Source organism: Alternaria arbusti, assembly GCF_024043155.1.
Source record: "Alternaria arbusti strain BMP 1465 chromosome Unknown scaffold_5, whole genome shotgun sequence".
Lineage (NCBI taxonomy): Eukaryota > Fungi > Ascomycota > Dothideomycetes > Pleosporales > Pleosporaceae > Alternaria > Alternaria arbusti.
The window spans coordinates 230,409-244,164 of record NW_026249945.1 but is presented as its reverse complement, the minus strand read 5'-3'; the positions used below and the strand labels follow the sequence as shown (position 1 = coordinate 244,164).

The following is a 13,756-nucleotide window of genomic DNA, read 5'->3' as shown; positions in this document are numbered from 1 at the left end:
CCTCCTTGGGCGACTACTCATCCCGGTGTCGTCGGAGGGATGGTGCCATGTTTGTAGGAATACGGTGTACGGTGTGCGGGTGTGGCGGAGATGATGTCCTGGTGACGCCGATACACTAAGCGCCGATATCGTAATATGGCTTCCGTGCAGACAAACCATGGCGGAGATTTTACTCGCATGTAGAGAGCATCTTCTTCAACACGCCCATCAGGGTGCCGTTCTCGAGGGCAGCGGCGACGCGCTCCTTGTCGCCCAGCTGCTTGTTGACCTGCTCGTCGGTGCTGTGGGTGCCCTTCTTGATGCGGACATCGACGCGGAAGCGCGGAGGTAGTGCCTGTTCGAGACGGACGCGCACGCCCAGGCCGATGACGGTGGCCAGCGAGCAGTGGGTGATGGTCGGCGTGATCTCGACGACGACGGTGCTGATGCTCGAGAGCGGTGAGGAGGGGGGCAGAATGTGGATGTCTGGCAGGTTGACGACGGACAGCGAGCCGAGGGACAGCGGGTGTTCAGGGTCGCAGATGGTGGAAATGAGGTCTGTCATGCGCGGGGTCAGCCAAACGTTAACGCCATCGAGGGCCCGCGGGCGCGCCTACCGTAGATTTCCTGCTCGTCAATGTCCTCACGTGCGTCGTCGCTGTCTGAATCGCCGGCTGAGACGCTGTCGTCGAAGGGGTCGCTGAGGTAGTTGTAGCGCGGTATCAGGTTATCGAACAGGCCGGTCCCGCCGTCATCGCGCCTCTTTGCCGTCGCGTCGCTGCGGCGGGAGGGCAGATCTGAGGGATTCAGGATGGTCGGGTTGGCGTTGTCCTTGTCGAGCTCCATGGCGGCGGTTGGCAGGGGTCCCGGCGTCGTGGTGTGATGGTGGCGGAGGGAAGGAGCCGTCGTGGGCTCCTGCCTCTCCAGCAAATCTGCGAGGAAGGCGCGCCCGGGCCACCAGCAGCCCCTCCTCGGTGTTCGTCATCTAGCATGTGCTAGCCAGCCAGACACTCGGAACATGTCACCCGCCTGCACCTTCACCCTCACCACCACCTCCACCACCGCCGCTGCCCCCGGCCATGCCCGCCGCCTTAGCAATTGCTCTGTAAGCCCTCAATTTCCCGCAGATTATCCGCGACATACAGGGGACACTTGTGTGGGGTGCACCGTTCACACCACAGCACCAGGGCACCCGTGTGTTTGACTAGTGTCTGCAGCTTCGTGTCATTCCATCACGCCGCCGGGTTATACAGTTCGTGGCCTCCTGCCTGCTGCCGTTCTGCTCGGCCAGCCTCGGCAAATCCCCAGTGCGCATCCAGAAGGTGAGAAACAGCGCGGCTGGCGACTGCCCTTGGGCTTCAACCCCATCGGCAGCCGACGCTTCCGGCTGATCCACCACCTGCTCACCTCCCAAGCTCGCGCGCCCATGGTGATCGTGTTGACGACATGTTTCTCACTAATCACTCCCAATGGCACTCTCGTCCCAACGACCTGTGTCGGCTCCTCCCGCACTTGTGCCTTCATAACGGAAGTGCTGCCTCATCCGGCGTACGACTGACCGCGCTGCTGGATTGTCCCTGCTTTGCTTGCCGTGTTCCTGAGCTGCAGGGAGATCAACGGCAGTGATCAGCGCAACATGACTGATGAGGTCAGTATCGTGTTATCTTACCACGCGCCACGGAAACCACTGCTTCTATCGACCTTCCAAAGGTCGACGGTAGCCTGGCGCCAGCACCTGTCAGTCATGGCACCATCCCGTCTTGCTCCATACAAAGCACCCCTTGGCAACGCCCGTCGTGTCTCTGCGTGATCGAAGCTAGCACTCGTAACCTGACTGCGCCTTGACTGCCATCGCCATCACCATCATACCACCTGCGTGGTGGGAAACTAATCTTTCAGCTGCCTTGTCGCCTGCCGCGCGAGAGAGAACGCGACCCGGCAACATGGTTGACAGATTACAACAGCCCTTAAAGAAAGGGATTTTCGACCCTAACTTTAGCTCTCCATGCAATCTTCGGTCGTTCTTCATGTCATGCAATCGCCAGTGGCGGACGAAAATACGATCCATGCGCCGGATCGAAGCCCTCGACAAGTCTCCTCAGCTATGTTTCGCTTCGCGGCCGCAATATCTCGTATTCGGCTCATGCAAATGCTATGCCGTCTGTCTGTGCATGCTACCTACATATTCGAGAATCTTGTTAGCCCAACTGAGGGTAGCATCTGGAGTAATATTGTTTCATGCGGGCTACGCTGATGGTGATGCGTCTGCCGTTAGAACCTTGCCTGCACATGGCCCTACCAAGCTTCCGCACGAATCAATTCGCCGATGTGTCGTGCTCAACGACACACACCGGTTCTGCCGTAGCCTTTGCGGCATGCGACGGGATCCCGTCTGCCCAACCCATGCAAAGTCTCGAGTGAACGTCGAGTCTGCGGCCATGGAGATGCCACCGATCAGAGCGGCACATCCACGAGGCCAAAGCGCGGCGTCGAGTAGTGGACGCCTATCCTCATGCTGCCTCCAGCCAAGTCTCTTCCGCGACTATGTGGACAAGACTTGTTTCGCTTTAGCTCCTGGCAGGTTGTGCAGCGTCCTACCAGAGCCATCTGTGTACCCCTATCTAGCCAGCTATAGTCGTACACCTGCTGTATTATATGTCGGCTAAAGCATAATATTCGTCATCGAGGCTAGCAGCCGGAGATCACTTTCTAGAAGGCCCACCTGTCATTGCGGTGACACTGCCAGACCATGTCTCAAACATTCAGGCACCTAAGGCTGTGCGAGATGAGAAACTAGGTACGACTATGAACCGACTAAATGCATGCGCAAGGTTTTCGACATTGTCCAGCCCTATCACGGCCAGGTCCGGGCTGCTGCAGTCTACTGGTCACGTCTGATCTTCTTTTTCTGGGCAATCCAGCAAATGCAGCCGCCACCAGAGCCTCGCAACAGCTTGCGTACTCGGTCCGCTGAAGTTTTTTACTTTGCCTTGAAGTCTGCTGAGTGAGAATGCCGCCATGTACCACCGTCTTCTCAGCTGTCAGACTTTGCCCCCGCTGATTTTATAGCAATCGTTCCCGGCCCATGGCAGTGCTTCGAGGAGGTCCACACTACCCGTCGTTCTACGTGTTACGATTCAGGCCGTCTCCAACGGGCACGACAATCCCTGCTGCCCATTGCCTCACACCCCCACAGCACGGCAGTTCCCTGTGCCCGCAGCATCTTGGTAGCGGACGCTTGCGCTCACGCGCGTGCAGCTTGGGCGCCCATACCAAAGGCGCTACTTGTGCAGCAGTGCGGCTCCTGGATCCTGCACGCTTAAGTCGCATATCGTCTACCCCTCGCCCGCCTATCGACCCCTTCATACACGGCCAACCGCCTAGGACCACAATACTCTCGCCTTTCAGGAGATCCATACACTGCGACGCCACTATTGTGCGCGTGAGCCACGCTGCGAGCCCGCTGCCAGTGCGTCTTCGAAACCCCGGTATGCCAGACATCGTCTCCACCTACCATCCCTATGCGCCTTCTGCCCTGATCTGCCGTATAACCTAACGACGCCGCGGCGTCGCGGAGATTTCCCTTGCGCTATAGCATTCTACAGTGCATCTATTCTCGATTTCGCTTTCTTTGTGTATAGTTTTGGCCATTCCGCGATTTCTTCCGTCCGCCGACCCTCAGGACATTCTGGACCGTCATCGCGCGCCGCTACCATTGGCTGCACACCGACCACCGCACACAACCTCATCGACTTAGTGGATAGCCGACAACCCCGCTGCTTGCAACCATTGCGCAAGGCCTTGCGCTGTCACTCCGGACCGGCTCGTGGTAGCTATTAACGTTATGCCCCCGGAGACCACTGGACGGCCACTGCTGCCACAAACGGCGCAAATGCAGAGCTTCACCTTTGCGCCGCCCACGCTGGCACCGCGCGAAAACCAGCGCAGTGAGTCCACACGCCGCTCAGCGTCTTGGGGACAAGGCAGCTGACAACATCTCCAGATTATGTATTCGTAGACGAACACAATAGACACAAACGACTGAAAGGTATGAAGGCACATTTTGACTTGACATGCAGATGCTAATGCAGAGCAGTAATGAGAGCATGCGAAGGATGTCGTAGACGCAAAATCAAGTGCGACGCGGCAACCACGAATGCATGGCCCTGTGCTGCTTGCATTCGTCTGAAGCTTAACTGTGTGCCGCCTACGGTCAGCTATGACAAGGACTACAACGGTTCGCAAACCTTTGACCTGGAGCCCAAACCGCTCGAGTATGCCCCGGACCCATCTCCTCAACATGACTATCAGCGCCATCCATCCATGTCGCAGGCCATGTCTCACCAAATGCCGCCTTCCATGCCGACTACCCAAGGCATGTACCAACCTTCGCCCTACGTGGATCAGCAGTCCCAGGAGTCGTGTCATTATCAACCCATGTCTCAGCCCCAGGTCATCCAGCAAACCATGAGCTACGCGCCTCAGCATGGCTACTCACAACAATCCGCTGGCCCGCCTGCGATCCTAACTCCACCGGAATCGGAACCCCATTGGCGAAGTGACTCTGTATCTAGTCTATCTGAGGCACTCGGTGAACTCAAGATCGACCATACAGCCATTGGTGAGCTCCATGGCATCATGCTGCAAAAACATCAAGCTAACCAGTCTAGCCCCATACATCACTAACATGAAGAAGGCACTGGCCGAAACACCCGCACAAGAAGAGTACGAGGTCGTACTACCAGCTTCTGTAAGCCTCGATCATACGGTTCGCATACCACCGGAGATGATGCCTGATGATGATCGGGCAATGCATTACTTTGACTACTTTTTCGCCAACGTTCACCCATATTGCCCCGTCATCAACAAGGCCTACTTCTACCAGCAATGGCACAGCGCTCCGGACTCCATCTCTCCACTCATGCTAGAGTCCATTTTTGCTTGTTCTTCGTTGATGCTGGGTGACTCAGAGGAGGGCAACAAATGGCTGGCCCTTGCCACAAGTCAGTAGTGCCCTGTATTGACGGAAAAACGATTACTGACAAGTTACAGAGCACGAGGAGAGCTTCAAAGACGTGTCCCGCCTGAGTACGATGCAGGCAATGATTCTATTGCTGAAAGCTCGTGAAGCTTCACCAAAGCGAGGATACTTCTGGCGTTCTTGGATGGCGACTGTCAGCCTTGTAGCCATGGCGAAGGACCTCGAATTACACGAACATTACGACACCCATCAGATGGGCAAATCATGTGGATCGACAGTACACGACTGTGTTGCCAAAACGAGGGTGTGGCAGATGTGCATGGTCTTCGAGGTCATGATTGGCGGTCCTCAAGGTATGTTGGTTTTGAAGAAGGTACTTGGAGATGCTGACTTCTATAGGACGCTATGACTTTGGTGTTACCACTGATACCGTAGACTTGGAGATGCCCAGACACATCGCAGGACAGGATCCTTCCGAGCTTCAGATTGCGCGTCAATTCGTACAATACGCCCGTATTGTTAAGAACGTTCACCACTCGGCCCTCGTGTACGGAAGACTCAGAAAGAAGAACCCGGACTGGGCACTGGATCCAGCTTTTGTTGGCCACAACACCGACTTTTCCCTCTGGTTACGAGAGCTTCCTGAGGACATGCAGATTGTCTACCCCCAGGATGGCTCTGCTCCTTGGATCCCGTCCCATCAGCTGGCGAATATGCACGCCTATCACTGTTTGGCCATCATTATGCACTTCCGCCCGCAACTACATGCCGTATCAGAGTCATATGATGGTATATGGAAGCAGCATATGCTCACATGCTACTCGGCCGCCAAAAACCTATGCAAACTTCAAGAGGCGATTCTCAAGACCTACGGCATGCCTGGATTGCTTTGCATGATGCGAGGCATCAGTTTCCACATCTACGCCGTGTTGACCTGCACCATGCTGCACCTGGTATGTCATATTCGTTGTACAGTAAAGCATCTGACTAACAGCCGTAGGTTGCTGTGACATGCCCGGACCCGGATATCAACCATGATGCCAGGAACTTCTTCGTACGCCACATGCGTGTCCTGGAAACCATGTCTCCCTCGTTTCCGATGCCTGAGATGCAACAGCAAGTCAACAGCCTGCGCCAAGCGTTCTCGGCCGATTGTTCAAAAGCTTTTGAACTGAAACCGACATTCCCATTCGGAAGCCCACAAGTAGCTCCACAAACAAGCCCTATGGGTCACCAGGGATCGTACCGACCTCGTCACCCGAGCCATCCCTCGCCCTTGGAACAACCAGGTCAGGTCAACTACCATGCACTCCCCATTACTCCACCAATTTCGGCATCCGACCGCGGATCCAAGGCTGACTCTCCCGTAGCTCAGTCTTTGGTCATGATGGCGTCTGGTCACCGTGCAGCTCAGCCACCTTCTGGTATGCAAATGCCGGAGAACGCCCAATGGAATCCACAACGCATCTTTGAGTAAGTTCAATCATCAATTTCTCATTAAAACGACAAACTAATGCAATACAGTCAATGGAATGTAGCCTTTGGTACGCCCCCTCCTACTAGCGCGTCCTCTCAGGCTTCTCCGCCGCTAAGACCCCATCCTCCAGGAACCAACTACGATATGCGGCCAGCGCAGGAGGCCATGCAACCAGGCTACCAAATATCGAACACATCGCCTCAGTCCAGCAATGTCCATGCAGTTCCAGGCCAGATGCCACCGGCCTCGACATATGGAAACGCTGCTCCCGTATACGTTACCCCTTCGATGTGGCAGGAAGCAGTTGCCAGCTCTTTACCGGACGGGCTCAAGCGCCGGTGGGACGACAACGCTTCCATGGGGGACCAGTCAATGTACAAACGCGCGCGTTGAGGCATGACGTCAACCCTGATCAAGATTACACCGCTTGTGCAATGCACTTCGCAGGAACCACAGTGAGCGGAGAAGTGTGGAGAGTGGCAAGCACATGACCATCACATTGTCTGACCTTGGTCACGGCGAGATGACGGCATGACACGCTTCGGCGTCATTCACATTGCTGGCCAAACCACTCTTTGATGGATGAAGGTGCGCCCGCTTGGAAAAGAAGGTCGATTGAGAAGACAGTTCAGCTGTACCACCACCGTGAGACGGGAGTCCCCCAAAAAGCGCTGCAACAAGCGCGCCTGTACAATACGCTGATCTTGCGATACCTGCAAGCACGACCGCAATGACGATTACGCGCCGCTAGCGATATTATCTAGCGTAAACACCATCACTGTAATAATACTCTGAACAAAGACACTGTACCCTCATTATCGCAACGTATATTATTGACCTTCCTCATTCATGATGATACGGAGCACGGTACCCACTTCTCGTGTCCCAGCCTACGAATGATAACCTCAACAACAAAGCCAACGTACCCAGCCGCTCTATCAAACCTTCGAAGGCCCAGTTGTTCCAAGAACAGTCTCGAGTTTCAACATTGGCATCTTGAAGTTACATCATAAGCGCGCCAGGTATCCCCACTCAATCTATTCACCCTGCTTCGGTCCCACCGGTGCCGTCCGACGCCTTAGATAATACCAAAACAGAAAGTGATCGTACATTAACATACACGCGTCATATGCATCTTTCTTGAGATCACCACTCAAAAGCATCCCAGCCACCAGGCTTTACTAATTCGATGAAGCCAGAACGTTCAAACGGGCCGGTTTAGCAAAAGCACCAATCGCCATGTCGCACGTGGGGATGGCCTACCGTCCGTCTCGACCTTCCATCCTTCTACCCGCTTCTCGTACCGTTTGTAAAAAGCAGTTAGCCGTTGTTCCTGATCGTCGAGCAAGTCAATGCAATGCGACGTTGACGACGTTGATCTTGTAACAGTTTGGGAAACCGGACCGCACCATGCGTGCAACTTTAGTACACAGATGCAACCGGGTCCCTTCCAACCTGGTTTGTCAATAGTATAGACAATAAATCCAACGGTCTTTTCAATCCGGGTTTCGCGGCTCCATGGGTCAATATCGAGGCACACGCCCTCCCACCCGCCAGCCTGGAAAGATCCCGAGGTAAAAACCGCTCGAGCGTCCTCGTCCCCTGAACTTTTCGGCATGTGAAAAAAATAAAAAGCCAACCTTGCAACGCACGGCCCCCTGCAGTAAGCCGCCCTGCCAGCCTGGCTCGAATGGAACGCTTTTCATGATTGTGGAGAAGACGCTAGAGATCAATGGGATCTGACATGGGAGCGAAGGAAGGGGGGATAAGCGTGGAAAAAACGTACGCTACTGCATCATGTCACAACGCGGCGGGCAATATGTAACGTGAACATGCAGCTTTTGCATACCGCAGATACATCAAACCTTCTTTCCAGATGTCACACTTTCTCTGCCGCGTGTGCGTGCTCTAAACAAGACTACTACGCACACTTTACGGCACTTTCCATCAGCCACCACTACGACGACGACAGCAGACTAACACTAACTAACCCGGGCGGAATAGTCGCCGACCACCAGAATCCCAGCAAACCGCCCCCTGACCCCTGGTTTCATCGTAATGTTCCCCCAAGCGACTTACCCACAGTGCGTTTTGTTCCCAATCCCAGTGAACGAACCCACCCATCACCCAGTTGCTGTCCCATGTGTCTTGGCCAAGCAAGTTTCCAACGTCTACCCTCCCTGACTAATGCATCCGACTCGTCAACTTGCTTGGCGAGTCATGCTTTGCTACAATGCTAAAAAGTGGATTGTACGAGGTCACTCACCGATCTGAACGATTGCGCGAGCGCGCGTTGTTTGATACGCATGCAATGCATTGATGATCAGCGTTCGGGAACAGGGTCGTGAGAACCAAGAGGGCAGGGGCAGCGGGAGAAGAAGCGGGAGAATTGGTCGTTGGGGACTAGGAAAGGACCGGTTTGGCGAGTACTGCGTGTATTGTTACTATGTATTCTTTCTCGGTCGGTCTACTCCGATGTGGAGGTAGGTAATGATAATTTTGGCACAGCCTCGTTTTCAAAAATATCATCATCAATGCCATGAATCACCATCGTAATCTCCAAAACTCCTATTGTTGGCCATGTCAGGTCAAAACCCACTTCGAGGGAAAACTCGCATTTGCACTCTCCGCTTCATTATCTCCACTTTCGCCTTGCTGCGATATTTTACCTGCCGTCCGCCGATGTAACTCGGCAGGGCAGCCGAGAATTCCTAGCTTTGAAGATCTTCACAGACCAACCTCCCCCATTTTTGCAAATGATGTTCGATTCGGCTAAGCCCTTACCCACACCGCATCGTCGTTGGTATCCGCATTTCTGCCGCGCGCCGAAGACTATTCGAAACCACATACCACTTCCACGCGAGGCCACTATGAAACTTGGATGTGCTTTGTGATGGGGCGGTTGTGGGGTCGGGAGGCCGACGAGGCATGTGGAAAAGGACCGAATAAAGTGGCATGTTGGTCGCGTGTTAAGTGGGATGTCAAGGCATATATTGGATGCCTGGATGGTTAGGCAGAAGGTAGCGCGAGGCTGGTGGTTGGATGGAATCTGGAAGTCCTCTCCGCAGGTAGCAAGTTATCATCTCCAGAGATAGACGTCGCTTCAATAAACGATGAAAATCATTGTGCGACAGCAGCGGCACCGAGACACCGCCGTATGCATACAAGATCGATCACATAAAGACGAATACACAAACAAAACAACACGCCATGACTCAGTAGAAGCCTCTTAATATCTGTGATATATGTTTAATCCTCACGTTGCCCTATCCTAGGATGTTTCTGTTCATCACCGTATCCTACCATCGGCGCCGCGCTTTTGTCCTTCGGCAGTACAGCGTTCAAGAATATACCAACAATAGCAGCAATGACAAACGGGGTCTCCACAGCAAGGTTGATGCCCTGCTCGAATCCTACCAGATTCTCATTTGGCCCATCGTACGATAAAACCTGTGAAAACCAGTCGGGCTGACATATATCCATGAACCCAATGCCCAGGGAGACTGCGAGGATGAAGCGATCGCGGCGGGTCCATGGGATGAGTGCGAGGACACGGATACCGGCCACAGCAATGGTGCTGTAAAGGAAGACTTGCATACCGCCGAGGACAGACGGCGGCATAGAAGCGAAGACAGCACCGAACTTCGCAATGACCCCCATAAGGATCAGGAAGCCACTTGCTGCCCATCCTGCACGGCGAGATGCACAACCGGTGAGAACAATAACGCCGTTGTTGCCTGCCTGGCTGACCATCGGTGGGCCCGTAGCCAGTGCACTGAAGAAGCTTCCGAGTCCGTCGCACAGAATGCCGCCTTGGATCCTGCTGTTGAACTCCGTTCCTTCGATGTCAACACCTGATAGCTCTGCAGTGGCCAAGATATCGGGAATGCAAGACACGGCTTGACAAGCAAACATGATTATCATAGGCAGTACTAGCGCGCCATCAACGGAGAGTTTGAACGTGTGCACCCAAAGAAAAGTTCCGCCGGGTGCTTGGTTGAGCTGTTCGGTCGACCAGTAGCCTGTTGCGCCTGAGATGGCACATCCTACAGCTAAACCAATAATGACCGAAGCTGAGCGCATGAGTGGCGCACCGACGGCTTCGACCAAGATAATAGTAGCAAACACACTGAACCCTAAGCCGATCAGCTTCGGATGCCCCCATGCGAGCGGTCGTGGCGCAGTGATATCCGGACAAAGAGCGTAGAAACCCTCTCCTCCGTGGCAGTTTGATGATCCACCCCAGTTCTGCAGTCCATTACCAACGAGGTAGACTCCAATGAGGGTCAGAAGTGATCCAGTGATGAGCTTGGGAAAGATCTTGTTGAGCATCTTAGGCGGTACAAAAGCCATTGCTATCTGGATCCAGACACAGCACAGCATAGTGCCCAGGCATGCACCCCACGCATCCGGGCATGGCCCTTGGGTTCCGTCTTCGAGAACTGGACAAGAGCCGGATTTGTATCGTAAAGTGGCGTAGTTGAAGACGATGGGTAGGATGTCGAATGTCGGTCCTACAACACTCAAAAGTCCAGTGCCGATGAAGAAGGGTGTCTTCATGATATGTAGCCGAGTGACTTGCAAGGCTGTCGCAATGCCTGTGGTGATGAAGGCTGTCGAGACTAGGTACGTCGTCATAGCTGGCTCGAAGTTGAACGCCCCGGAGGCGATTGCGAGTGGTGGTGACACAATGGACCCGATCATGGTGAGTGCATGCTGAAGGCCGAGGAGTAGTGTCAAGAGAACGGGTACGCGGTCGTTGAGTCCATAGAATGGCGCTTGGTAGTTTTTGTACTTTCTGTTCAAGGGCCAGATGCTGGGAGTGACCAAGTAGACGTAGTCCTGGGGTTGTCAGCTACCCATGGCAGATAGTCGGGTAGGTTAACTATTGACATACGTAGTCGCCGATCCATCCATCTTTCGTCGTAAAAGCATACTTGATTTTCGCGAGCGTATCCTGCCACTTCGTGGTCACTGTACCTATCTCTTGACTCTCGGCGGACGAGTATTGCCCCGTTTCTTCAGCGTACTTAGACTTCGGCTCCATCTCGCTTCGGGAGTCGATGACCATCATTATTCCCACTCAACCTAGTGGGATTTTAGTATGCTGAATAAGTTCTCACAACAAATACATTTCAAAATCGAGCTGCAAGGTTATATATCAACCTATTAGCCATTGTTGACTCGTGGTTCTAGATCAGCAGGAGCCTTTCCCACGATAGGCATTTCTGCGCTTGTAAACCCCGCGATAACCAGCCCATCGGGATCCGGCTATTGTTTGTACCTGATAACACTGCGATGATACTCGTGCGTATGCCGTGAGATGTGCGACGGGTGACAGAGTACGTGAGCTAGATAAGAGGGGAGATATCACTAGCGTCGGCCGCCCCATGTCACCTTAGCGAAGGCGCGAAAGCGGAGAGCGGCGGAGGCGACTGTCAGCGCACGCCTATGGGAAGTCGCGACGATGCAAATAGGAGGTTGGAAGTAATTGCGTGAAGTAATCATTCGCCTAGATTCCCAAGTTCATTGACGAAATTAGGAACGGATGAGATGTCCTAGAAACTTGAACCTACACCTTCACAAAACCCTCTAACGCCGTACCTAGCATCCTCGTAGATCTTAGCCAGCAGTATCAGCACTACTTCGAAAGAATATGGCAAAATCAATGCAAACGCCGCTGCGCCTCTTGACGAATGCGACCATCGTCACCATCAATAAGAGCCGGGAAATCATACTCGATGGCGCAATCCTCGTTGAAAACGGCCGTATCACAGCACTCGGAAAGACGTCTGATCTCATCGACCAAGTCAAACAGAACGAGGATATAGATCTTGATATTGTCGACTGCAAGAACAAGATCGTCATACCGGGCTTGGTCAACACGCACGCCCATCTCGCGCAATCACTGCTCCGTGGACTAGCCGAAGATCTCCCATTACACAACTGGTTATGCGATGCCATCTGGCCCTTGGAAGCCAACTATGCCGAAGATGATGGCTATGTGGCTTCAATGCTGACGATCGCGGAGATGCTGAAGACGGGAACGACATGTTTTCTTGAGGCTATGCTTACGCATAGGAGTGGCCTTGAGAACGTCGTCAGAGCAGTGGAGGAAACTGGCATTCGTGCGTGCTTGGTAAGTGTCGCGAAGCAAGATCAATGCAACGAGCTGACGTAGCTACTAGGGCAAACTGATCAAAGTCGGCGAGACGAACTCAGATCTCAACATGAAAGATGCTAGAGATCGGGACGTAGACTCAATGTCTGTGGAAGTTGCACTATCAGCGCACAAGAAGTACCATGGCTCTTCCGACGACCGTCTGCACATGTGGTTTTCAGCGGGCACACCTCGAGGCTCACCAATGGCGGTCCATGCTACGATCGGCGAAGCAGCGCGAGCACACGACATCGGTCTCACTATGCACTGCGCGGAAGCTCCTAAAGACCTACCCATCTACCGACAATATTATCAATGCAGCCCTTTCGAGTTCTGCCGAGACACGCAGCTGACAGGATCCAAGTCGGTCTTCGCTCACTGCGTACATCCGGACCCAGCCGCTGGAGATTTCGATATCTTGCGCGAAAGTAAAAGTACTGTCTCGCATAACCCTACAAGCAACCTCAAGCTTGGATCTGGTGTGGCACCGATACCAGACATGGTGGCCAGCGGTGTGAACGTAGCTCTGGGGACCGACGGCGCACCATGTAATAACACGTATGACATGTTTCGGGAGATGCATCTAGCATCCATTCTACATGGCGGCGTCAGACAAAGTGCTGGGGTCCTCAGCGCGTATGATGTCTTGGAGTTCGCGACGATCAACGGCGCAAGGGCGCTAGGACTAGAAGATGAGATCGGAAGCTTGGAGGTTGGGAAGAAAGCGGATATCGTCGTTGTTGAACCAAAAGGCGTATCTTGTGCTCCCTGGGACCCGAATGAGCAGGCTTCCGGCGGTATCGATCCGGTCACAGTGCTGATCCATTCTTCTGGTGCCGATGTCGATACAGTTCTTGTAGATGGTCAGTTGCTTGTCAGTAACGGTAAATTGTTGCACATTGATGAGGAGACGATCATACAGAAAGCGAAGAATTCAGTGGCAGACATACGGAAAAGGAGCGATGTAGGTGCGCGAAACCACATGTCGTTAAAGTATATATGAATTCAGAATTGAAATGAGAGTAAGTCATCAAACAGACTTTGCCCCCCAAATCCTGTTTGTGGCGGTAGCAAGTTCATGAAAGAGTTCCATGAAGTATCTCCTACGCTTATAGGAACGTCTTCGGTCGATGATGTGGGAGTTGTTACCTGCAAGTCC

General features: G+C 53.6%; 4 protein-coding genes across 4 annotated transcripts; 2 read left to right on the top strand and 2 right to left on the bottom strand.

Annotated features, from left to right (window-relative positions):
• Positions 1-169: 169 nt before the first annotated feature.
• On the bottom strand, positions 170-825 carry J4E86_004582 (uncharacterized protein; the record flags this gene model as incomplete). Its single annotated transcript, XM_051445120.1, has 2 exons — positions 170-537; positions 597-825. 2 exons carry the CDS (start codon positions 823-825, stop codon positions 170-172), a joined length of 597 nt encoding a protein of 198 aa, XP_051303217.1.
• A 2,998-nt stretch (positions 826-3,823) lies between these two features.
• Positions 3,824-6,830, top strand: J4E86_004581 (uncharacterized protein; the record flags this gene model as incomplete). The annotated part of the gene is made up of 8 exons (XM_051445119.1): positions 3,824-3,926; positions 3,983-4,027; positions 4,076-4,600; positions 4,650-4,982; positions 5,032-5,313; positions 5,360-5,913; positions 5,961-6,433; positions 6,485-6,830. 8 exons carry the CDS (start codon positions 3,824-3,826, stop codon positions 6,828-6,830), a joined length of 2,661 nt encoding a protein of 886 aa, XP_051303216.1.
• A 2,856-nt stretch (positions 6,831-9,686) lies between these two features.
• On the bottom strand, positions 9,687-11,484 carry J4E86_004580 (uncharacterized protein; the record flags this gene model as incomplete). Its single annotated transcript, XM_051445118.1, has 2 exons — positions 9,687-11,279; positions 11,335-11,484. 2 exons carry the CDS (start codon positions 11,482-11,484, stop codon positions 9,687-9,689), a joined length of 1,743 nt encoding a protein of 580 aa, XP_051303215.1.
• A 609-nt stretch (positions 11,485-12,093) lies between these two features.
• On the top strand, positions 12,094-13,600 carry J4E86_004579 (uncharacterized protein; the record flags this gene model as incomplete). The annotated part of the gene is made up of 2 exons (XM_051445117.1): positions 12,094-12,576; positions 12,626-13,600. The coding sequence occupies 2 exons, from the start codon at positions 12,094-12,096 to the stop codon at positions 13,598-13,600; spliced, it is 1,458 nt and encodes a 485-aa protein (XP_051303214.1).
• Positions 13,601-13,756: the final 156 nt, after the last annotated feature.